The sequence below is a fragment of the Microtus pennsylvanicus genome, chromosome 21, assembly GCF_037038515.1.
Source record: "Microtus pennsylvanicus isolate mMicPen1 chromosome 21, mMicPen1.hap1, whole genome shotgun sequence".
Classification (NCBI taxonomy): Eukaryota; Metazoa; Chordata; class Mammalia; order Rodentia; family Cricetidae; genus Microtus; species Microtus pennsylvanicus.
In genome coordinates, this window is record NC_134599.1 from 11,774,787 (window position 1) to 11,800,173 (window position 25,387).

At 45.9% G+C, this 25,387-nt stretch overlaps 1 protein-coding gene across 1 annotated transcript; it reads right to left on the reverse strand.

Annotated features, from left to right (window-relative positions):
- Positions 1-9,672: 9,672 nt before the first annotated feature.
- On the reverse strand, positions 9,673-14,731 carry Tril (TLR4 interactor with leucine rich repeats). The gene has a single exon (XM_075954988.1). The coding sequence runs from the start codon at positions 14,366-14,368 to the stop codon at positions 11,930-11,932; it is 2,439 nt and encodes an 812-aa protein (XP_075811103.1). The 5' UTR covers positions 14,369-14,731; the 3' UTR covers positions 9,673-11,929.
- Between the last annotated feature and the right edge of the window lie 10,656 nt (positions 14,732-25,387).

Consider the following 25,387-nt stretch of genomic DNA (forward strand, 5'->3'; position numbering starts at 1 on the left):
TTGCTGTACAACTATGACCCAGCCACGTCAAGACAGACTGAAGCATCTGTGGCTGGGAGGCAGCTACATGTTCGTGGAATATGAAGGAGGAATGATATAACACCAGACATTGCCTTTATGTATTCAATAAATTAAGAAAAGTAGGCAGAAAGCGAAGGTCAAAACTATACGGAACTAAAGCATGATTTTCACAGTGACATCCCAGAAGGATGGCTGCATGGTGCATCTGAAGACAAGCCACTGAGGTTTCATCTGTCATGATGAGCACAATTGAAGTGGCGGAATACTGGGATTGGCTGCAAAAACTGGGAGCTGAACAGCCTGCTTTTGTATCAGCTCCAACACCTCTTGACTCTGGACGTCAGCCCGGAGCCCTCTCTGTTCCATGACCAGGTTCTAATGTGTGAAGTACTTCAGAGGGTGGGTCTTCTGAAGACTAAGTGGCTGGACACAATATGTGGTGTAATAATAAAAGCATGCAATACCCAAGACTCCCAAACAATGTATGAGTGAAAGGGTTCACAGACAACCTCAAGGTAAAAATCTCCGATACAGTTTATCGCCAACGCACCCTGACCTCATTTTCTAAGACTTCACTGTACAGCATCGCAGTTAGTCATTTTAATTCGCTTGTATCAGTGAGCTGGTTTTCTTCATCTACAATACTGAGTCTCTGGGACAATTGTAGAGTGTTACGTTGTTTCTAGCTCATTTTACTCTTCTCCATCAGCATTGGTTTCAATTTCACATTTGCTCAAGTGAACCACACACAATGGCAAGTCCAGCTCTGCTGTGGGACTCTGCTCCTTTCATAGTAAATGCAACATTTAGAGAGATCCCTAAGTGAAAGTGCCCCTGCTGCTGTCAGAGCCTCACGCACAGGAAAGTAGAGAACTCTTCCCATTCGCTTACAGCACCGAAACAAACTCACATACAGAACTGTTTGACTACAAAGGGAATCTCACATTAATTCATTCGAAAAATAGAAAATCACCAGGTTTTATACACTTTTATAAAATAGAATCGAATTTCTCCTTCATGTATACAAACTCTTCAAAAACACAGTCCATCCAATCAAGAACAATTTTCTTGGGGCCGGAGAGATGGCTCAGAGGTGAAGAGAGCTGACTGCTCTTCCAGAGGGCCTGAGTTCAATCAATTCCCAGCAACCACGTGGTGGCTCACAACTATCTAGAATAGACCTCGATGCCCTCTTCTGAGATGCAGGCACGTATAGAGACAGAGCACTCATATTCATAAAATACATAAATAAATAAATCTTTAAATAGAACATTTCTTATTTATTATAGATGACATAAATAAATGGGAAAAAGCTAAAGTCTTGAGCATTCTGCTTGGGAAATGAGCCTGTGGGAAGCAAGAAAGACCTGAAGTTTGCAGCACATGCTGGCAACACCAGACCTAAACCTGCTTAAAAAAACGCTGGCTCAATTCAATTCCCCAGTCATGGCCTAAGATAAGAAATGACATAATCATCTGTGAGGATAGAGCTATTTATGTGTGTTTGAACCAATGTCTAGTGTTCAGCTAGTAATATCACTTCCAAGACACACTAGGAAGAAAGGTAGCCTACCATTTCAATAAATCAGGCAGTAAACCTGGACCTCAGCAAGAGCCCATCGCCAAAGCCCTGAGGAAGATGCTTCAATGTGATGAACATTAATATGACCGAATACCTATTGAGAAGTTATGACATACATCAACAGGCAAAGAATTCCAGTCAACGGGTAAAGACTTTTTAAAATGACAGTTATTCAAGATGAAGAACGCCCTGAAGGAATTTTTAGCAGATGGGGTTAAAATTAGCAGTCTTACAAAGAGGCCAACTGAAATGCATTTTTTGAAGTCTAAAAGAAAAAGAAGCCATAATAGTCCGGAGCTATAGAGTAAGATCATATGATTGACACTTGTGTAATAGATGCCCAGATAAACAAAATGAAAGAAAGCAGGACAAAGAAATATTGAAAGGTACACGTGAAACGTTACAAAATTATTAAAACTTTTGAAAGAGAATCATCCAAAGGCTTAAGGATCCCAGAGAGACCTAAGTACTTATGGTTACTTATGCTTACAAATTTTTTTTTTCAGAGACAGGGTCCAGCCTGTCTACTCACTAGGTAGATCAGATTGACCTTGAAGTTGTGAAATTGTGATGATCCTCCTGCCTCAGCTTCCTAGGGATTATAGAACTGATTCTAAATGCTGGGATTCAATTGCTTCTTCAGTTGGCTATCAGTGTTTAAAGGGGTTTTTCTTAAAGGGGCAGATAGTAAATATTTTATGCTTCATAAATTATGCGTTCTCAGCCCGAGTTACTCTACATCACTGTTTCAACATGAGAACAGCCATAGACAAAACATAAACAAATCAGGTTAACTGCAAGCCAAGACAAGCTTTTACAAGGGCCTTGCATAATTCTACACAGTGATAACCCAGGCACTGGGGAGGCTGAACAAGAGTTTGAGCCTAGCCTGGGCTATAGATTGAGATTATCTCAGAACAATAAAATAATGTGGTCACGTTTATGAAAGGAAGTAGCTTGTGTACAGAACCAATCCCTACTCTAAAATAAAATTCTTCTCTTAAAAAAATTCTTATTGTACATGAAAGAGACATCCCCATGCCTGAGAAGACTCCTGTGGTTAAGTGTAAGATGCATGTTGTAAACTTTAGAGCAGAAAGCTCCCAAAACTAAGTTTAGCAAGTCCATGATATGTGTAGTTGGCCAATGTGTAGAATTTAAAAGGCATCAACTAGATATCTTATGCCACCAAGCACAACTTCAGGGCCAAAAATGGGCTACATCTTTTGAGTCCTTGACCAATGGGATCCTATAACCTTACTTATGTCATCGACTATAGAGAAATTGAACTGGTGTCCAACTAGTGTTAATGATGCTAAAAGGCACTTTACAGGATACTGGAGGAGAAAAGTAATCATCAATATCTCCCAGCTACAAACCCTTTGACCTACAACAGCAACCTGCCTGAAAGATAAACTAATATACTAATGGCACAAATGTTGTGGCAGTAACCAATCACTGTTTGATTGAGTTTAAGGTCCTCTGTGAGATTAAAGCCATACCTAACACTGCTAAAGACAGTCTATTATTCTTCTGAAGGAGCATAACAATAAAATGACATATTGCCATACCTGTAGATTAGAGCATCACCCAACCTTCACCAGAGAAGCTTCTCTTGCAGTAGATGATAATTAACAAAGAGACCCACATCTGGACAATGTGCAGAGAGGGGGATTTTGGAGCTTTCTATTCTAAATGGGATGTCTTTATCAAACCCCTTCCCTCCAGGTTCAGGGATCTATGCAGAAGAGAAAAGCAGAAAGCTTCCAGAACCAGAGGTGATAGATGACTCCCCGGAAACAACATCATCCAAACACAACAGGATTGATGCACATATGAACTCTCAGAGACTGACAGATGCACAGACCTATGCAGGTTCAGACCAGACAAAATCTAGGGACAGAGACGAGAAAGTGGACACAAAGTCCATTCCATAACCAAGCACCAATTTGCAATTGATTCTTGCTAGGAAATGGAAAATTAGTTTTCTTCAGTGGAGTATCACTGGGCATATCAGCCATACTACCAAGTAGGTCCCTTGCCCAGTAATAGTTGGCCAACACAAAATGTACTCCACTAGTGAGTGTGTGTGTGTGTGTGTGTGTGTGTGTGTGTGTGTATGTGCCTTTTGCATTATTTTGGGCTTCTTCTTATTAATTTTTTTCTAGCTTGCTTTGACTTTAATTTTATAGTTTTTTTCTTTTTTAGAAAAACAAAATTGGGAATGGGTAAAGAACATAATCAAGGGGCTGGAGAGATGGCTCAGCGGTTAAGAGCATTGCCTGCTCTTCCAAAGGTCCTGAGTTCAATTCCCAGCAACCACATGGTGGCTCACAAGCATCTGTAATAGGTCTGGTGCCCTCTTCTGGCCTGAAGACATACACACAGACAGAATATTGTATACATAATAAATAAATAAATAAATAAACAAATAAATAAATATTTTTTAAAAAGAACATAATCAAGCAACGCTATATGGTAAAAAAGTTTAATAAAAAAAAGAAAAAAATGGAAATAAAATTCACTTATGATAGCCTCAAAAAGTTGTGAAATACAGATAGTGCTAGCAACATAGATTTAAGTTTGTTTCTAAAACCCAGGCAATCTCTATCAGGAGGTAAATCCGTTGAGAGATAGGAAGCATTCACAGATCCAAGGCTGTCAGTAAAAGGTCAGTGCTTGCCAGGGTGGTGCTGCCTGTCTGTAATCCCAGTGCTCAGGAGGTGGGGGCAGAAGAATCACAAGTTCTAGAACAATCCATGTTATGTGATGAGACTTGTCTCATATATACAAAACATTCAGCTTTCCTCCAATGCAATCACCTGCACCTACTCCAATCCTAATGTTTGTATTCTCCCAGATACCAAAGTCATACATTGAAATGATAATCCCCAGGAAATGGTATTAGGAAGTAAGGCCTTTAGGATACACTTAGACCTTGAGTCAGAGCCCCTGTGAATGGAATTTGGACCTTTATAAAAGAGGCCATAGACTGGCTACTTTACTCCATGTACCCAGTGAGGACACAGATTGGGTGAAGTAGGCCATCCCTAAATGCTAGATCTGCCAGAGCCTTGACTGGAACTCCCAACCCAGAGAACTCAAAGACATCTATAAGTTATCCAGTTGTGTCAATTTTTTTATAAAGAAATTGAATTATCAAAAACATAATTCTTGTCAAACTATATCTTTTTTAAAGATTTATTTATTTATTATGTATACAATAGTCTCAGTACTCTGCCTGCAGGCCAGAAGAGGGCACCAGATCTCATTACAGATAGTTGTGAGCCACCATGTGGTTGCTGGGTATTGAACTCAGGACCTTTGGAAGAGCAACCACTGAGCCATCTCTCCAGCCCCAAACTATATTTTCAAATCACTTTTAGTGCATGCATGCAGTGTGTGTGTGTGTGTGTGTGTGTGTGTGTGAGTGCATGAACAAATGCTCATGTGCCACAGTGTGCGTATGGAGGCCGGAGAACAATCTGTAGGAGTCAGCTCTCTTCTTTTAACCATGTAAGTCCCGGGGGTCTAATTCAGATCCCCAGGCTTGGCAGCAGGCAGTTTAGCTGCTGAACCATTTTACTCACACCAAGACATATTTTATCTGGCAATAACGCACACACACACACACACACACATCAAAAAAATTTAAAATAATATATATAATATATAACCTACAGGGGCTATAACCTGTGAAGCATTTAGCACTCCTGTGCTTCCCATTCTCGATAATGTCTGCATACACTGGAAATGTCCAGTGAGTTAAAGTCATCTTTAATAGAGAAAACGATAGGAAAACCTCATTTCAAGATTTACCATGCAAGCAAGGTAACAATTTTGGCACAAGAATAGGCATCAATCGCCGGGCAGTGGTGGGAAACTGGAAGGTAGAGAGAAGTGAATCTCTGTGCATTCAAGACCAGCGTGGTCTTCAAAGCAAGTTTCAGGACTGCTAGGGCTGCACAGAGAAACCCTGTCTTAAAAAAATGCATTAATCAATGTTTCAGAATAGTACTAGAAAGAGTTAGGGTCTCTTGTTTGTAACAAAATTGCAGAGGTTATTCTCAAGAAAGGTGTTTTGCTCTGATTTGATTTTGAGACAGAGAATCACTATGTTCCCTTGAACTGGCAGAGATCCACTTGCCTCTTCCTCCAGAGTACTGGATATGCCATGCCTGGATGAGAAAGGCTTTCTACTTCTTTAAACCAAAGGTACAGGATGCATGCCTAGCCATGCTTACTGACCTTGGACCAGCAGGCATGGAGACATTTCAAGATCAATTTGCAAGCCAGGCGCTATGGTGCATGCTAGAATCTCAGCACCGAGGAGGTTGAGAATCACTAAGCTCCCAAACTGGCTTTCTATTGCTGTGCTATACACCATGACCGAAAGCAGGAGGAGGACAAGGAGTAGGCAAAGAAAGGAGAAAAGGAAAGAGTGCAGTTCGAGGATTGTTTAAGAGAGTAGGTAACTTGAATATACACTGGAAAGGAACGGAAATCTGATTTTACTCTTTTTTCATACTTTTTTAATCAGGGTTACAAATTCCAACCATGATCATTATGTCACGGTTATTTAAGAGAGCTGTTCCTGTGGGGAAAGCAATATGAGCTTAGGAACTGCTCTCAGGGATGGAGAGAGGGAGCTTTAAAGCAAACAGAAAGAGCATGAAGAGAGAATACTGCTGAGTAGAGAGTACAAACGTGAAATATTCTGGCAACTTTCTTGATACATTTTAAATTATGAGCTTTTAGGTGAAGAAAGCCCCGGTAAGGGATAAGAGCACACGGTGCAAAGAGGAGACCAGGCCAAGGCAAAGGAGGTAGTGTGTGTGTGCGTATGTGTGTGCACATATGCATGTGTTAGTGTCTGTATGTGAATGTCCATATGTATGTGAATGTGAATGTATGAGCATGTGTGCATGAGTGTGAGTATATCAATGTATGTAAATGAATATATGAGTGTGTATATGTGTGTGTGTGTGAGCTCATGTATGTATGTATGAGTGTGTATGTATGCAAGTGTGAATGAGCGTGTGAATGTGTGCATTTGGTAGTAATTCAGAAGTAGAAAAAAAATGTGACAATCCCTGGGAAGGCTGAGAGAGGAAGCACATAGTCTTCAAGAAGCAAACAGCTTTTCGGGAGTGTAACTCCATTCGAATAACATGCATTGAGCGAATGGACAGAAGCCAAGAGCTTTGGCAGCAGAAGCCTGTGGAGCTCTTCCTGATAAATGAGGAATTAGCAAGTAGGCAGAGATGAGAGAGGAAGAGGGAGGACCGCCTCAAGCCCCACCCCTGGGCCACCACATGGCAGCACTGTGGAAGGAGCAACTTGGAAACAGACCCCTTCCTCTCTCCACACACATACACCCCTAAAAAGACACAACACACAGCAGAGCGCCTACGGCTCACGCTTACACGAACACCAGCTCCGGGAATAGACAGAGCAATAGTGTGCTGGCTGAATGAGGTGTGACTACCAGTTTAGAACACTAACAAGGGCCTGCGAGAGGGACTCATGGGGCAGGATAGAACCTATTCTTACAGGTTATCCTTTGACCGCCACATGTTTCCTGCCAAGGATGTCTAAGCTTGGACCAGAAAGTAATACATCAGTTAGGTATGAGGACAGGGCTTAGGGATATAAGTGGGGGAATATTTCCAATGGAGACATTTCGGGCTGGAAACAAACACTGCAGTTTTGTTAACTTGCTGAGAGGAGTTAATGTGGGTGCTGTTATTGAGAGGTATTTTAATCTCCTAAAGTGAAAATCTTCGGAAGGATACGTGACTGGAAGATGAGGGACTCAGAGGGTGACGGCCTGAAGCAAAAGTGAGTTTTCGCATGCCACAGTGGACACGTGCTAAGAGCTAAGTGTGACGTCAGCTACAGGGTGAACACAACCTCACCTGAAGCCATAATCTGGCAAGGGGAAACGTGTGCTCCACAGTTGCAACCTGGTCTCGGTTCACAGTGGTATTCCCCTGTCTCGGCACAGGCGGAGGCACAGAGCTAGCACCAGACAGCTCGGCAGTCTGGAAGAAATGTTGTCTGATTACACACTCAGGGCATGCTAGGGTCTGGATCGATGGACATGACAGCCAATTTCTGTCTCCACGGTCAAATTACAGAGCCATGGTACCGTACAAAGGACAAATCACACTACCCGTGGCTGGAACGCTCTCAGATGATCAGGTACTCTGTTTCAAGATAAAGCAGCCAGAGTATGGCCTTTCTACTTAGTCTCTCACAGTTATTTCAATAATTAATCCACTAATGCTTAAGCAGAATCTCCATATGGCTCAGTTTCCTTGGGCAACATGAAGAACATTATTTGCCCCACCTTTTACTAAAGATGAAATGGCCTAAAATCCCTCAGAAGAAAAGCATGGAAAGTAAATGTTTAAGAAAGCTGAAAGGAAAAGGATCCTGGGTAGGCTGTGGAGGAAGGGACAAAAAAAGGGAGTCACCGCAAAATCGAGCTGCCTCTGCACCCTAAATTTTTGTCTGAAGGATGAGGCAAATTATGCCAAGCATTTCATAAACATGAAACATTTCCTGACTATTAAACTCACCCCCTTTTGAAATTATGAGAAATTATTTCAATTACTATCATTCTACACCAAATTGTCGAAGAGTCCCAAGGGACAGGGGCAGGGATAGATAGCTTTTATCTTATTATAGGATTTTCTAATTGTGTTTAGGCAGAAATGCCTAGGCCCTGAAATTCTAAGCAGCGTCACGCAACGTGCCGTTTCCTGCAGGAGAACCCAGCTAGTAAGGATGTACTCAAGCACGTGCTGGCAAAGTCTCTGCTGGCTGCTGCTCAGTAGTTTCTCTGTACAGTCGAAATGCAGGATGTCCATCTCAACTGACGCAGAAGAGGATGACCGTAGAGAATGGAGGGGGGCAGTGATGACCCTCTGATGGCCATGAGCCTGCATCACGTGTCCTGGTCGTGGACTTTCACACTATAATTCTCTTAAGATGGTGACTATAATTCTCTTCACCCTGGACCACAGTCTGGAGGTTTGAATAAATCTCTGGCATTCATATGTTTGGCAGTCATTTATCTCCAACTCTTAAAAGAGAAGGGGGAGTGAGTAACTGCAAACAGTCCGATGTCTGCTTTAAATGACTCTTTCACACATAGTAGCGGTTCATTGCTGTTGGGCTTTGGTGAGAACCAGGGGCAGCCAATGAATGCAGCTGCCCTGACCGCACTTCCCACCTTGCCGAAGCAGCCTGCATTGTGTGAGGTTTACGCTGAACCAGACCTAGCAGTGGCTTGGAGATTTAACACTGCTAACTCATACAAAGACGATTCTTTATCTTTAAAAATTTTTATCTTTTTACAAACTCTGTAAATGTGGAAAAAAGAATGAAATCCAGATGGTGCAGCTGTTAGGTAGGACCTAGCCACCTTACTGTCATTGGCATTTGGCAACATTTTACTCTGGGCTGGCCATTTAGTTTTAGAGCAATGTGCCTGTCTCTTTACATATAAACTCACACAATCATTCACTACTACGTGATAATGTTTTTGTACACTGTAAAGATTTGTCATTCCTATTGGTTTAATAAAACACTGATTGGTCAGTACTTAGGGAGGAAGTATGGGGGGCAACCACACGAGGAGAATTCTGGGAAGAGGAAAAACAGAGTCAGTCACCAGCCAGACACAGAGGAAGCAAGATGAAAATGCCTTACTGAGAAAAGGTATCAAGCTATGTGGCTAAACACTGACAAGAATTATGGGTTAATTTAAGTTGCAAGAGCTAGTTAGTAATAAGACTGAGCTAATAGGCCAAACAGTTTGTAATTAATACATGCCTCTGTGTGATTCTTTGGGACTGAATGGTTGGGTGGGACAGAAACTTCTGTATACAATCATTTCTTTAAGATAGAGTCCATACTCTTTATAAAAAGGAAAATAATAAAAAGAACCCTCATAAATACCAAGCTTATATTTCATTTATATGAGTGAAAACTGCTGTTGAAAAACTCATCCTGTCATTTTAAACATGCATCAAAATATTTGGAAGTTCCAACAAGACATCTCCATTAGTATGTGGGTTTATTGACATAATTGAACATAACAGTGTATAACATTTATTTATTCTCACTGAAAGACTTTTCAGTAAAACTATTTTAAATCCAGGCCTTAACCATTTTTTGGTGATATTCTACAGTTGAAAAAGGCAGGTGGTAGATCCAATCCAGTATTTTTTTTTTTATCCCCAGACTTTCAATGGGCCTCGATTTTACACTGCATAAAAGAAACAACTAAGAGATGTAACTTGCTGTGCATGAAAAACTGTGAGTTATACAGAAGGTGCCAGATAGCCTGCAGGTTGAAAATAAGAGCAAACAGCTCCACCTCCCACCTCCCACGTACCATACGCTCGGAATCTAAAACGAGGCCTGCAGCAAACAAAGAATGACAGTCTATTTCCTGTGGTTTATTAAGTTTGGGCCCCGCAGATAAGACTGCCAGAAAAGCAGCTGTGGCTTAAGTGGTCTGGACATTTACTCATCCGGACATAAACAAAGACCAGCTCATTTAGACCCCTGGGTCCTCAGCTGCTGGAACAAGGCAGGCATGGCTCATGTAGGCCAAACATAGTGTGAGTGGGTTGAAGGGCTCTGAACTGTGATGGATTCCCTGAGTCATTGGGACCCTCAGGGGCCCGAGGCCTGAAACAGAAGAGTCACTATTAGCCATAGCACCTTGAACTGGCTGACCTGCACAGTACCCCACTGCTAATAAATCCATAACCACGCTGGCTATAACCACAGTGTACATCCTCTTAGTAAGTGTACTTGGACCACACACGAATTATTAATGTGAACCCGACCACTACATTTAATATAAACACAGACTTCATAAATATCAGGGAAGAAAAGTATCCCAAACAGTTAAAAACACAACTAAACAAATGTAGGAGATTAATCCTAAAGTAAAAAAAAATAATAATAAACATTACAACTACTACTAAAAGATAAGATTTAATAACACAGTAAAACACTGGCTACTGAAGGAATTAATTTGTAAAATATATAACTATTTCACAGTGAGGGTTAAGTACTCATGATCTTCTGGGTTTAGTAGAAGCAGATACTCATTACTGTATTTTTTTTCACATTTGTTTCCCACAGTTTCTTCTTATCTTCTATCATAATATGGTCGGAAAATATACCACTAACACACATCACCCATCGCTTCATTTTGTGGTATTGGGATGGATATAGAGCCTCGTAAGCAAACACCACCACCTAACTCAATCCCCAGCCTGACAATTACCTTATGCATATTGCCTAGCCATGCAACTCAGACCCAGGTGCTGTCAAGAAGGGTGGGACCCTGACGAAATGCAGTGAGAAATAGATCACACTGACTCCCATCTAGACAAGCTATCAGAAACGTGGCAAGTGAGCTGGAAGGCCGGAGTGCCCTAGGGAGTGAGCAGTTTCATGCATAGTGCATTTTTTAAATCAAATCTGGCATTCAATTTTTTTCCATATGCAGATTTTAAAAATAAAATTAAAAGCACAGGAGCAAGCCTGGTGGAGAAGTATTGCATGCAGCCTTCTCCTGAGAACAATCTCAGTAACCCAAAAGTCAGCAAAAGGTCACACATCCTGTAGAGGATAAACAGTAGAAGGGATCCAGTTCAAGACCAAGGTCAAGAGTTTGAGTTCACGGGTCTGTTTGTTAAATGCTCTTCATATTGTTGAAAAAGGTACCATCTGGTTGTTTTAAACCTTAAGGCTTCCTGGGTGCTCTACCAGCCAACAGAAAAGGGTTCCTGGGTGAGTGTGGTACCTATTTACCCTGCCCATCTCGGCAAAGACCACCAGATCGGTGGGGGTTAGTTGCTAGAGCCTTTGTGATGGTGGCAAGTCCCCCTTTTCTTAACTGGGAGCAGAACCCTACTACAGAGCAAACAAATGTACAAACCAGAGTCTTCTTGTCCTAGTAGGAGCATAAAGCACCCTTTCTAGCCCAAGGTCGGCCAGGCTACTATGCTCCAATGCCACAGGAGCCATGCCCTAGATATGCTTAGGGTTCTCACCTTTACCCCAGCGTTCACTTGTCCCTGCTCTTGGGTTTGACAACCAACACCCATCCATTTGCTTTGTGAATACTGGGATGTGAAGGGTGGTGTCGGATTCACTTTCTGTGCCACTTGGCTTCAGCAAATGCACAAAGGGAGAAAGGTCTAAAAAAAGAAGGTCTTCCTCTGAGATGGCATGGAGTCACGGAGAGAGGCTCCTCAGGGCCATTGAGATGGTTTCCGCATGGAGGCACTAAACCTAGTCAGCAAATCTTTGCAAGAGGTGGTCCTCCCGCCTCAAGCTGCCACCGGCCCCACCGCCAGTGCTGTCCATGAAGCGGTCACAGGGGAACTCAATGAGGTCCGCCTCGCTGAGTGCGCACACGGTGGTGCGAGGCCGGTGCGACTGGAAGCCGGAGAAGTCCGCGGACACACCAGTGCCCATGGAGCGCAGTGGCCGTCGGGTGGAGTACATGTGGCGAACGTGGACCGGAGCCCCTCCCTTCCGCCTGGCACGCAGCTTCCTCCGCAGCCACCGTGATCCCCAGGCAGCCAGAGCCAGGAGCACCAGCAGAGCGTTGACAGCCAGCAAGACCAAGGTCAGGAGCTGGTAGTCGACGCCGCCTCGACCTCCTGTCTCTGGCAGGGTTACCAAGCCCGCACAGTGGTCCCGGGGAGCCACGGGGCAAACTCTGCCCCCGAGCACGCCCTCCACGCACACTAGGTAAGGAGTGTCTCCACGCAGCTCGTGCAGCGTGGCCGAGTCGCTGCGCTCCGGCAGGTAGACGAAGCGCTGGAACTTGGGCTGCTGGCCAAAGCGGTCAAAGAGCAGGCGAAAGCGTGCGCCGCCCTGCGGCCGGGGACTGCGGTGCTCCCGAACCGCCCAGCGCACCGAGGCGCTGTTGGCGCTCACCGTCTCCACTGTCAGGTTGCACAGAACGAACTTGTTGAAGTCACAGGGATCGGATACCAGCGGTGGCAAGCCGACCCCACCGTCGGACGCAACTACGCGCTCTTGCTGCTCCGAGGCTAGGCGCTGCTTTGCTGCGCGCTGCCAGCTGTCTCGGGCAGATGGTGTCCCTGAGGCGGGCTCCGCCGTCGGGGTGGGCTCAGCCTGGGCAAGATTGGCTTGAGTGGGACGACCTCGCTCAGGCTTCTCTTGCAGGTCCAGGGACTGTGAGGCAGGACCCGAAGCAGCAGCGGTAGAGAGGCCCTGACGCTGCAGCTGCAGGCTTGGACCCCGCCGGTTCAACCTTAGTGAGCTGCGGTTGCCCATGAGCTCTTTGGCAGCCCCGCCCCAGGCCACTCCTGGTAAAAGTCTCCCCCGCTGCTGGGGCTGGGGCTGCGGTGGTAGCTCCTGCGCGAGACCCCCTGCAGGGGGCGTCATCCCCTCCCCCGTAGCTGTGGATAGAGACCCCTGCCTACTGCCTGCTATAGGCGAAGGTGAGGGATCCACGCAAGATCCATTCTGCAGAAGTTGGTCATCCAGGTAATCCAAGTACTTGCCCCGCAAGGCCGGGGGGTGGCGACACTGCACAAAGACGGTAAGAAGGCGCCCCTGAGAATGCCAGTCGCCCATCCAGCGCTTCAGACCCCGCAACTGGCAATCGCAGGTCCAACCGTTGCCATCTAGATCTAGGCGGTAGAGAGCCGGGCTGGCAGCGAAGATGTCTCCAGAAAGGGCTCTGAGAGCGTTGTCGCGCAGGCTGAGCTCACGTAGCCGAACCTGGTGGCCAAAGGTGGCGGGGTGCAGAGCAGACAGCTCATTGCCGCTCAAATCTAGCGCCTCCAAGCTGTGCAGTGGCTCCAGCAGTGCCAGGGGAAGCTGGCTCAGGCGGTTGCCTTCTAGGTGCAGTTCGCGCAGGGCCCCCAGGCCCCAAAAGGCTTCTGGCGCGAGCTGTGTGAGCTGGTTGCCACTGAGGGAGAGCAGGCCAAGGCGTGGCAGATGCTGGAAGACGCGGGGGCCGAGGTGCTGCAGGTTGTTGGAGGAGAGGATGAGAGTGGAGAGGGAGCGCAGCGGGACGAAGGTGGCCGCATGGCGCAGGGAAGGTTGCAGCTCGTTGGCAGAGAGGTTGAGGAATCGAAGCTTGCCCAGTTGAGTGAAGGCATTCTTGCCCAAAAAGCGGATCCGGTTAGACTCCAGATGTAGATAGAGCAGGTTGCCCAGGGGAGCGAAGACTGCGTCTGGCAGTGCCCCTAGCACGTTCCCGTCCAGCCGTAGCTTGACTAGACTCTCCAGGCCCTCGAAGGAGCCGCGGCTAAGGCGGCCAATCTCGTTACCGTTGGCGTAAAGGATGCGCAACTTGCGTAGCGGAGCCAACGTGCCAGGAGCGAACGCCTGCAAGAGGTTGTTCCCCAGGTACAGCTCCTCTAGGCGCGAGAGCTTCTCGAAGGTCTTGGGGTGGAGGGAGCGAATCTGGTTGTACTGCAGGTCCAGCCGTTTGAGCTGCCCCAGGCGGTGGAAGTCGAAGGCCGTGATGTTAGTGATGAAGTTGCCTCCTAAACTATAGGTGAGCACGTCCTGGGGACTAGGCAGCGAACTGGTCTTGGGCACCGCGCGGAGCCCCCTGTTGGTGCACAGGAGATGCTGGGGGTGCTGGCAGTCGCAGCGCTCGGGGCACACGGACTCGGCCCGCGGCGGGAACGCCAGGCAGCCGCACACCATGAGCCAGAAGCGCACGGCGCCGACACCCTCCATCGCCGCCCGCCCAGCGCCCTGCGGCCGGATGGTCCTCTGGGCCGGCCAGATCGGTGTCTCTTCTGCATTCCCCTCAGTCGGGCCAGAGTCGCTAAAGGCCTCTTTGGGACTTCTTTGCTGCTCGGTCTAGCCCTTCCTCCGCCCTTTGTCCGGGTAACTGGCCCGGGTCTCCGCAGGCGGGCTTCGGGGAGCCAAATCAGGAGGCGCTGGGCGCTCGGCGAGTCCCGGGTGCTACTTGTTGCATTTCTGCAGAAAACTGTTTCTTCGGATGCGCGTCGGAGGCGGGAGGAGCGAGCAAGAGTTGGTGCTTTTTGTTTGCTCTGGACTCCGGAGAGCTGGATTCCCTGGCGCGGATTCTCCCCGCCAAGCGGATTCCCCCACTGCAGGCGGGATCCCTTCCAAGAGCTGCTGGGGTGCGGCTTGGCTGCTGAGCACCGGCCGCTAGGCCTGCGTCTCCGGCGCCTGCTCGTTCGGAGGTCCGGGGAGACTCGGAGCGCAGTCGAAGGGGGTAGCCTGGGGGCCGCGCAGGCTGCGTCCGGAAGGGACCCACGTCGGCAAGGAGCTAGCAAACCCGGCGGAAATTCGTTCTTCCCACACTCTGCCCCCCGGGGGATGCAGGCGGAGAAAGAAGAGACGGCGGAGGCAGGACAGACCCTGGCTGGGGGAGGAGGAAACACTAAGTGGCTCCGCGTCTGGTCAGCCCCAGCCCGGACGCCAAGTGAGAAAAGTAGGGATTAAAAACAGCTGTACGGGTCGGCGCGCGGGCTGGGGGCGGGGGTGGATTACCGGGCAAGCAAACGGGGATTGCAGACAGAGACCTTTTTATTTTAGGCCAGTTCGCCGGCGGCTTCGGAGCAGAGGGAGTGCGCCTCGTCTTATCCATTTAACCTACTCTTCCCGATGCCACCCTGCGGGAGGTTGAGGCAGCACCGATTCCCCCAGCATTCTGCTCCTAGTCTGAGGGAACCTAAGGTTGCCTGCGGAAGGCCTTCGATGGACTATTGTCAGAAGACGCCAGCTCATTTCTTTGAAAGTGTTTTAAGTTTCTAGTGTCCTTTTGCTAGAGTCAAAGGAGAGGCACCGCCCCTTTCAGGTTTCTAACCTGAATATCCGCTGGATCCCACTGTGGTAAAGTCCATGAAGAAAGTTCAAGTGAAACGCCACAGTGATTGTGTCAGGGCCAGATTTGGCGATTCGGTCCGATTAATTTTCCTGCAGTCTTAAAGCCCTTGAAGTAGGCCCTGATCGTGTGCCTGTATACAATAACCTGCACAGATTCCTGGGAAATTGTTTCCTGAAGGGCCCTCCTGCTTTGTGCCTGAGCATGCAGCGATCTTGAAAGTTTTCAGGCTCCAATCTGCTCAGGCCTGGGTTCATCGGAGGAAAATAATAACATTTATTAACAATACAGAATAGATGACCATTTTGTCGACGGTTCCGTTTAGGAGCATCTCATGACGAATAAAAACAAGCAAGAGATAGTCACCACCGTTGCTTGTTATTTGTTTATGCAAACCAACTTTTTGAAAACAGCCCTTCCCTCAAGGTGTTCAGAAACTGCCGGTTATTAGATTAACTCTTTGCTGGCAATGTGGCAAATCAGAGTACATAGCCTCCCTTCAGGAGGCTGACCATCCAATGGGAAGGGAGGGGTCCTCACAGGTCAAATAAGAAAATGAGCCAGCGAGGGGAGAAATCTCAAAAGATTCGAAGGATTTTAGTCACTCCAGCATTTCGTTGTCTTGTTGAGCCATTTACCAAGGGGAGGGATGGAGGCATGAACCTGGCAGGGTGGTCAGTGAAGACTTCATGGTTAGGCGGTGACCCCGACTTTGCAGGGAGACGGGTGTTAGAGAAAAAATGGTGAGACGCTAATGAAGTACATCCAGTTTACTGTGGTTCATTGCAAATAAAAGGCAAACTTGAGACACAGGTGTCTGCTTTATTAACATGAAATGTGAAGTTTATTTTTCAGTTTATTGTGACCTCCCCAAACTCCCTCTAACTACTGCTGACTTCGGTGAGTGTGGCCGCCGGAAGGGGGAGGACCTGTGCTTGGACAATGTTGTATATGCCTTTTTAGCTCGGCTGACCTTGGCCAAAGACACTGTCCTTGCCAGGAACAAGGATCATATATGGAGTTTTCAGAGGACACAGTGCCCAAATGCTGCGGAATTTTAGGTTGAACCACCCCCAAAGATCCCTGGGGTGAAGCTGCTTCAGAGTTCCCATCTCCTACAGCATCTAAGTAGAGAAGTTTTAGAAGCTGAGAGATGCCTGGTGTGGAGCAGGGAATGTTTTGCATGTACCCATTTCTTCTCTGGACCTTCTGCAGAAAATCACAGAGCCAGGATAAACAAAGGTAAAGGCCCAAGAGTATGGATGGATCACATAACCTCCCTTACAGATACCTCTAAGTAAGACTGACAGAGTTATAGGATATCTGAAGATAGGAAGTACACACACACACACACACACACACACATGCACCCGCACCCAATGTCAGATATCTCCACTAGTAGCCTGGATTGCCAATAAAGCAACATCACCCAGAGAGAGCAAGCATTGTGCCAGAAGAAAGTATTCTTCTATCTCATTCTGCTTTATTGGAGCAACCCATTACTACACGTAGTTAACACAATGGATATCATGTAACATATTTCAAGTGAATGTGCACGGTTTCTGATGGTACCTGTGGCTGGTATCCTCAATCCAGTTACAGCAAGAAGGAATATTTTGGAATCTACAGATAAAGGGATAGCACACAGCATTCAGGTTCCTCCTCAGAAACAAGTGTTCCTTCTTGAAAAGCATGCAACCTAAGGCCAACTTTATTAGTGAACAGTGTTTAAATAATTCAGAGTAAACAGATATTTCTGTGATACGGTGTGTTCATGTGTTCGCTTTATTTTCCAGTAGCATTTCTCTTTCAGGAATTATCATGACATTTTACTTGAATTTGAACCCCAGTCACCACAGCCACCACACTCACCTCCATAGCAAAGAACTGTAACAACTCCAAAACCACTGTGGAAAAGCCGCTGTGAGAACTCCCTGTCTGGAAGGGAACGAGAAGATACAGAGCGAAGATACAGAGCTAGACCACAGGGTGCTGGGGAGGCTGCTGAATTGCTCTGAATTTTTAAAATATTGTCCACTTGTAAAGCCGACCTCATGGCTTCCCAAGCAGCGGGTGATGGGGGAGGCTGCTGATCAAGCAGCCTTGTTGGTACCAAGAAATAAGAACTGACAGGTGGAGCTGCAACAACTCCAGCGAGGAGCCCCAGGATGCTCTGGGAAGCCTGAGCTGGGCTTCAGGGCTGAGGGTATCACCTACTTGGAGGTGGGCTGCTGCCGATGTTGGAGGGGAAGCCTGAAAAGACGTGCAGGGATGCAGGAGGCTTCGGCTCTACCTGCATCTCCGGTGAGATGTACTGGCTGGTTCTTCAGCAGCCCCTCACAGCACTGGCTCACAGAGAGTCTTGAAGTGGTTGCTCCTTTCATCTCCTTGAAAGATTTTAGGAGACAGTAGATATCACATTATACACTGTAGCAAGAAAAGAATCTCAACCTGAATAAATAAAGTAGAAAATGTTTACCTGCTTATCTTCTTCTAGGTCCTTGGTTGGCAAGTGTGGATCTAGCATTTGACCGGGATACTTGTGCAACATGAACTTGGACATGGAGAAACTATACAGTCAGCATCACCCTTAGAGTGTGGCGAAATGGGCTCATCCCTACATCCCATGCCTTTGACATGTCTCAGTTTTCCTCTGTTAGTGCCCCTCCTCCTAAGAGCAGAATATCAGGTCTTTACAGGATTTGGGATTGATTTCCTGTTGTTTTTTTTGTCTTGTTCTTCTGTCAAGCTTGTCAGACCAAATGGTGTATAGTCTAGTTAGCCAAGGGAAGTCCAAGAGACAGATGTATAAAAGGAATCTTGAGACAGGGCTGGTGTTTTCAGTAGGATACACCCAAGAAAATTCTGGAAACACAGGGGATGAGAGCTGCAAAGGGAGCTGGGTGCCTTGGGCTTCCTTTTTCACTGCTTCTAGACTCTTTGACTGTCAGACAGGTCTGATTTCATGGAGCACTTAGGGAATGGGAGCTGGGGAGAAAGTACACGTTTGAGAAAGAACAAGGGAGAAAATTACAGGAACTTGAAGGAAAGCCCTTTTTAGAGAGTGTGAATTCTCCTTTATTCCAATGTAGCGAGGCCCAAGTTTCTAGGAAATACCTCTGTAGAAAAGGCAAAGGCCAAAAAAAAAAAAAAAAAAAAAAGAAAAAGAAAAGAAAAGAAAAGAAAAAAGAAAAGGCAAAGGCCTGGCTGTCTTCATAGAAATGACTGTCTCCTAACTATACACATTTTGTTAATGAATGGATTCCAACCTGATCAGGTTCTGGGAGAGTCAACTATCTGTTATGGTTAATTGACATAATCACAGCTGGGAATTCTGGAAGGAATTTCAGCAGGGGACCTTGCTCAGTGCTTGCACCCCAAAATCTTAGGCAGAGGACACAGGCAGATGAGTCAGGCTGGTCCCAGGACACATGCATGTGCTACAAGGATTCTCAGATGCTCTTGCCCCAGCAAGGAGTCTTCTTGAGTTTGCCAAGTATATACACAGGTGTTTTCCCCAGAAACCTGTGGTTACCACTAAACTTTCCATATAAAGGGACGAGGGACCCCGGCTGTGTCTTCAGCAGCCCCTGGAGCTGGACTGAATTAGTTGAGGAACAGCTAGGGTGCAGGATGAGTTAAGAAGAGTGTTCTGGCCAAGCCTCCTCTGGCGAGGGGGTGGGGGTGGGAAGATCAGGACATGGAACCAGCCAAGCCTGCTGGAGCAGCGCCCTGGATTTTACCCAGGGCAGCCAGCAGAGCCGGCAGCTGTTTCCTCACCACGTGTGAGCCAACCCCAGATAGACAGTGTGGTCCCTGACATAGACACAGTAGGAAACCAGAGAGTTCCTTGTGGTCCCTTACCATGTTATCAAATGACCCTCCCCGAAGTTGGCTTTCACCCCCTAAATGAGCTTCCTCTGATTCCCTAGTCTGAAAAACAAATTTTGTGTCCTGGAGGGCTGGTCTGGAATGTGAATAAGGGTTTATAGTGCATCAGCTAAGGCGCCATTTTCCCCTTTGGGACACAACAGCAGTGCAGGTATCTGGCTAAAGACCAGAATGTCTGGGTGACAAAGTCACAGTGTGTGTTTGTGAGCTCACTAGATGATTTTTTTTAAAAGGCACACCCCAGGTTGAGACCAGACAATAACTTTATTTATTTTTTTTAGTTTTGTTTTTTTTTTTTTTTTTTTTTTTTGGTTTTTCGAGACAGGGTTTCTCTGTGGCTTTCTCGAACTCACTTTTTTAGTTTTTTTAAATTTATTTATTTATTAAGGATTTCTGCCTCCTCCCCGCCACCGCCTCCCATTTCCCTCCACCGATCAAGTCACCCTCCCTCATCTGCTCAAAGAGCAATCAGGGTTCCCTGGCCTGTGGGAAGCCCAAGAACCGCCCACCTCTATCCAGGTTTAGTAAGGTGAGCATCCAAACTGCCTAGGCTCCCCCAAAGCCAGTAGGTGCAGTAGGATCAAAAACCCACTGCGATTGTTCTTGAGTTCCCATTCTTCCTCATTGTCCGCTATGTTCAGCTAGTCCAAATTTATCCCATGCTTTTTCAGACCCAGGCCAGCTGGCCTTGGTGAGTTCCCGATAGAACATCCCCATTGTCTCAGTGTGTGGGTGCACCCCTAGTGGTCCTGAGTTCCTTGCTCGTGCTTCGTCTCCTTCTGCTCCTGATTTGGACCTTGAGATTTCCAGACAATAACTTTAAATCACTTCCTTATGCCTGATGTGCCGATGGCATAGACTGAAGATCAGTCATTGAAAGTGCTTGAGACCACAAGAGTTTCAGGTTTTAGAGAGTATGTGTGTGTGTGTGCGTGTGTGAACGTTGAGTCTGTGTGGAATTTGGCATAGATGGCATTGCCCGTTGAGCATTCTTAAGTCCGGAATTTGAAAATGCTCTAAATTGAAACATTTTTTGAACATCAACATGACTTTAGAGTACTTAGAGAACTTTTTCAAACGTATTTATTTTTATTTTCTGTGTGAGTGTTTTGTTTGCAAGCATGTATGTTCACCATGTGCTGGGATGCTGTGGAAGCCAGAGAAGGGTGTGGGGTTTCCTGAAGCGGCAGTTCTCGATGGTTGTTAGCTGCTTTGTGGGTGCTGGGAACTGATCTCGGGTCCTCTGCAATAGTAGTAAGTGCTCGTAATCACTGAGCTGTCTCTCCAGCCTCACTTAGGACATTTTAATATTGGGGCTGCTCAACCTGTAACAACAATAATAGTAAGTAAGGCTTCCTGAAGGCTGGGGAGGAACTGAGTACTCTACATAAAATAACTCCCGTGTTTCCATAACTATCTTGTTGTGGAGGAACTAACATCCATTGTCGTTTAGCAGCTGAGATGTTAAAAGTACAGGATCTTGGGCTCACACTGAAGAACAGGACCAGAGACTTGACTAAGCACATTGCTGGGTTATCGCTCGTGAGGACTGAAGCGTGAGATAACGAGACCTAGAAATTTAAAAAACTTTACTGAGACATTTCAGCATGTCCTTTGCTAGGAGAAAAATGGACTGGACAAGACCTATCACACACACACACACACACAGCGCACCCAAACAAACAAAAACCAAAACAAAATAAACAAGCAAAACCTTATGCCCTAGACGATCCCAGCTTAGCTGGAGTAAATAGATCTGTGTGAGTGTGACTGATCGAGGGGTGGGGCCAGCATCACCATAGGTGAAAGCAGTGTGTCTGGCCCTCTGTCCTTTGAAATAATAACTGCTACTTCGGCCAATAGAAGGCCAGCACCAAGCCTGACTCCTCCCCCTTGCAAGGTGAATGGATACCACTCTAAATTTTTATGTCAAAGGAAAAACTACCAGTCCTGGGAAGTCTGATGGTTTGACATTAGCATGCATAAACAGACTACGGATATCTCCAAGTGGCACAGTGAACTGTAGCTACTCTGGCCATCCCCAAGGGAGAGGCAGGTGTTGAGTGAGCATAGTGACTTAGGAAATAAGACAAATCCATTCCTTTTTATGGTTACAGCATCGAGTTGTTTATATGTAGCTGAGATTTTATAGCAGCAATATAATGTTGTCTTCCCGAGAATCAAGGGGATTTTGTAGCCTACAGACGTACCCTAGGTTTAAAAGTATCTCTTAAAAAGGAAAATATTTGTCACTCATAAAAAAGCAAATGTGTGATTATACTTTATGGTATAACTTTTCACTATTTTTTTTATTTTAGATTTTTATCTATACCTCACTAAAACATTTATTTAGCCACACACAACTAGGCCAATCTAAAAGGGCAGTCATCCTTTTGACTTCATTTTGGCGACATTCAATAACGACTATTGGATTGTCAGAGCCTTCATAAACAGGCAGAGGCAAAGAAAATGAAGTGTTAGCGGGCTCTGGCTTTAGATAGCAAGAAAAAAACACAATCTTCTTTATACTCTACTTCACACGGTCATGATTGCTTTATGAATTGAAATTATTAAGGTATCTTACAACACACTTTCAGATTTAATATTTGACATCAATATAAAACTCATACGGAAATTAGGTGAGGATTGTTCATTTCTCCAGTGTTATTGTTTGAAGCTGAAATGTCCCCCAGAGCTTCCTGTTTTTGACCCTTGTTCCCTTGCTAGTGGAACTGATTTCAGAGCCTTGCGGACCTTTTAGAATTGGATCCTCACTGAGAGAAGTGCTTCAGTATGTGGGGGGGGGGGGGGGGTCAGCCCCTTAAAGTTATACTCACCCTCTCTGGGTCTCTTGTTCTGCTTCCTGCTCGACCGTAATATGAGTGGCCTCAGCATCAGACCAAGCCACCCACCATGATTTGAGCTCTTTTACCACAGAGGGCTTCCTTGCCATGGTGCCGTGAAGCCATGAGCCAAAGCAAAATTGTTCTTCCCTTGAGGGGATTTTGTAGGGCAATGCAAAAGTCGCGAAGCACCTGGTTTTGAGGAAAGGATGCTAAGAATGAGGGACATGAGCTAACTGCTGCGACAGTCTCTGCTCTGCTGGAGGTGAAGGCAAAGCACACTCTGGTTTTTACAGATGGACGCCAAGAAGCTGCTGATTGACACATGCCTGTATATACACCAGCAAGGGTCTGGACATTGATAGTCTGTAACTACTCAAAGCAATTAACACCTGATAGATGGGGGCACAGACAGTCAGGAAGAGGGGCAGCCAGGAACCAGCCTATTGTGTTTACCTGTTGCAGGCAGATGCTCCTGTCCTTCATTAGACTTTCTGAATGGTATTTTATTTTCTCTTTCCCTTTGCCAATGGGTACAACAATCAGAAACCCTGAAAACACTCAAAGCCTCCCAAGATCCAAGTGCTTTCCCGTTTCTGGGACCCTTTTCTCTGAGTCCAGGTTCACTAGAGTGGCTCAGACTTCACAGCAAACGGTTATGTAGAGGCAAAAAGAAATCAACTGTGACGGATTGCAAGCTAGGTTTCCGATCTCTATGAGACATAGCCTCCCATTCTTTTCAGTGAGATGAACGGAACTCATTAAAAATTGTTATTTGGGGGCAGGTGGGATGGCTCAGCAGTTAAAGGTACCTGTCACTAAGCCTGATGTCCCGAGTTTAATACTCAGAACCCTTGTGGTTGAAGGGGAGAGCTAGCATGCATGCACAAAGAAATAAAAATGAGATAAGTAAACTTGAAAAAATATCATTTTTGCCAGGTGGTGGTGGTGCACACCTTTAAGCCCAGCACTCAGAAGGCAGGCAGATCTCCTTGAGTTCGAGGCCAGCCTGGTCTACAGATCAAGTTTTAAGACTGGTTCCATAAGGGTTTCTAAGACGGAAACCCTGTCTTGAAAAACAAAACAAAAACAAACAAACAAACAAAACCCAAAACCATTTTGCCCTCACAAAGGGATCTTAGTTGTTTTAATTAATGACTGAAAGATATGTGTAGAGGGCCACTGAGTCGCCAGGTAGGAGTGTTGGCCTGGAATGAAGAAGGCTGGGTTCAATTCTCTTGAGATCTCTTCCGGTTTAAAAGGTGAAGGAGCCAACTGCATCTTTCCTGTGGAACGTAATTTAGCTCATCGGAATTTGAATCTCTTTGGAAGATTATTCTTCTACAGGACTAGCAGATTTTCAAACACTTATAAAAATTTGAGGGCACAAGTGTTAGCACCCCACGTTACGTCTTCCTTGGAGTAGTATGCCTCCTTAGTCAAGTGCCAGTGTGTTGAGCCAAAAGAAAGAAAGCTCATTAAGACTTATTCCAAAGAACACTCCGGTTCTATCCTGGCAAGAAGCAGCCTGCCAATCTCAGTAGTGAAAATAATCCTGAACTGTTAAGTAATGGACTGCATATATTGTAAATACCCGAGAAGTGCTTGCAGATTGCATCAAAAGACCAGGAACACGGCAGGAAAGGAAATGAAAGGGAGAACGCCTCCATCCCTTCTCGGAGGCTCTGTAATTTTCTGTGAAGGTTTGCACTTTGACTACGCTTAGTAACACCATATGCTGGACGGGACATGAGATCAAAGCCCCCTGCCACAGCCCTGGAGCCCACACAGCAAGAAGAGGAAATGTTTCTGTTGGTAGAATGCTAATAGAGCCATGAAGACACTTCCCTGGGTTCCCCTTCATTCCCAATTCAGTTCAAAATACAATGGCGCCACCACCTCAAATATCAATGCTCTTAGCACCTTCTTCATTAACACAGTGATCTGTAGAGTGGAGGGAAAGATCTTATCACTTAGATATTTGGAATCAAAGAATTTTCAAAATCTTAAATTGTTGTTTATTTATTATGGCTGTTACTCACCATATATTTCAGGTTAATCTCAGACTCACAGAGGCACGCCAGCCTCTGCCTCCCGAGTGCTGGGATTAAATGCGTGCACCACCATGCCCAGCTCATAAATTGTTAATTTTTATAGTACATATGGCATTAGAAATTTGGGGAGAAAGAGCTTTCTGGCCACTGCATTTCCTTGGTTGGGGAGAGTACAGATTTTCCCCTCCATTTTTTATCTGCAAAAAAAATTTTATACAAGTTAAAAATCTTCAGTAAAAATAAGATGTCATCTACATTCTAGTGTTCCCTATTGCCCTGCCTGGTCCTTCCCGGTTACAAACAGTCCTTCTGGTGAACCTACAAAATCAATCTTGGTAATGGAGGTAACCTTGGCTAGTCAGTCAGTTTACTGGATACTGAGTAAATAACCCCAAAGCTTTCATGAACGTCATAAAAAGCAAAATGCTTGTCATAAACCATCCGTGTGACAAATCCAAGTGACGAGAAGATGACATGTAGCTACATTACCTCCGCCCTTGAACTGCATTCGCCATCCAGGGCTCATTTTCTCATCTGTAGAAAGGACAAATCATACCTGCCCAGTGTGAGAGCTGGGGAAATATATGTGAATGTGCTGAGAACACAGACCTTGGAAAACAGCACAGCAACCAACATTTCAACCTGAGGGGCTTCTCCATGAAAATACAGGGAGGCCCTTGAGGCTAAGACGGAGGCCCGCCCTTGGTGCTTTGGTGTTGCTTTAGGAACCACGCAGGATCTTTACTTAAGTGGTTGATCTTTAGCAGAGGTTAGATTGAACTGAAAGCCTACTTTGTCTGTGACACTCTAACAAAATGGCAGAAATTGGGGAGTTTATGAGGGACAGAAATTTACTGATTGTAGATATGGAAAAGCAAAAGATTACGGTGAGGACCTGGTCTCCCTGGCCAAGAAGAAACTTTGAATGCTGTGCCCTCCAGAGGGGAGCAAAGGTCTGGCCCCACATAGCCAAAATGGAAACTGAGTCTTGGGAGGGACCCAACCACATCACAGCGAAGAGGAAATCACATTGTTTGCTTCTTCTTTCTTCCCCTGCAGGTCGGTTTCTGTCTTGCATTATTTGATTCTCTTCCAGGCTGCCTGGGTCCTA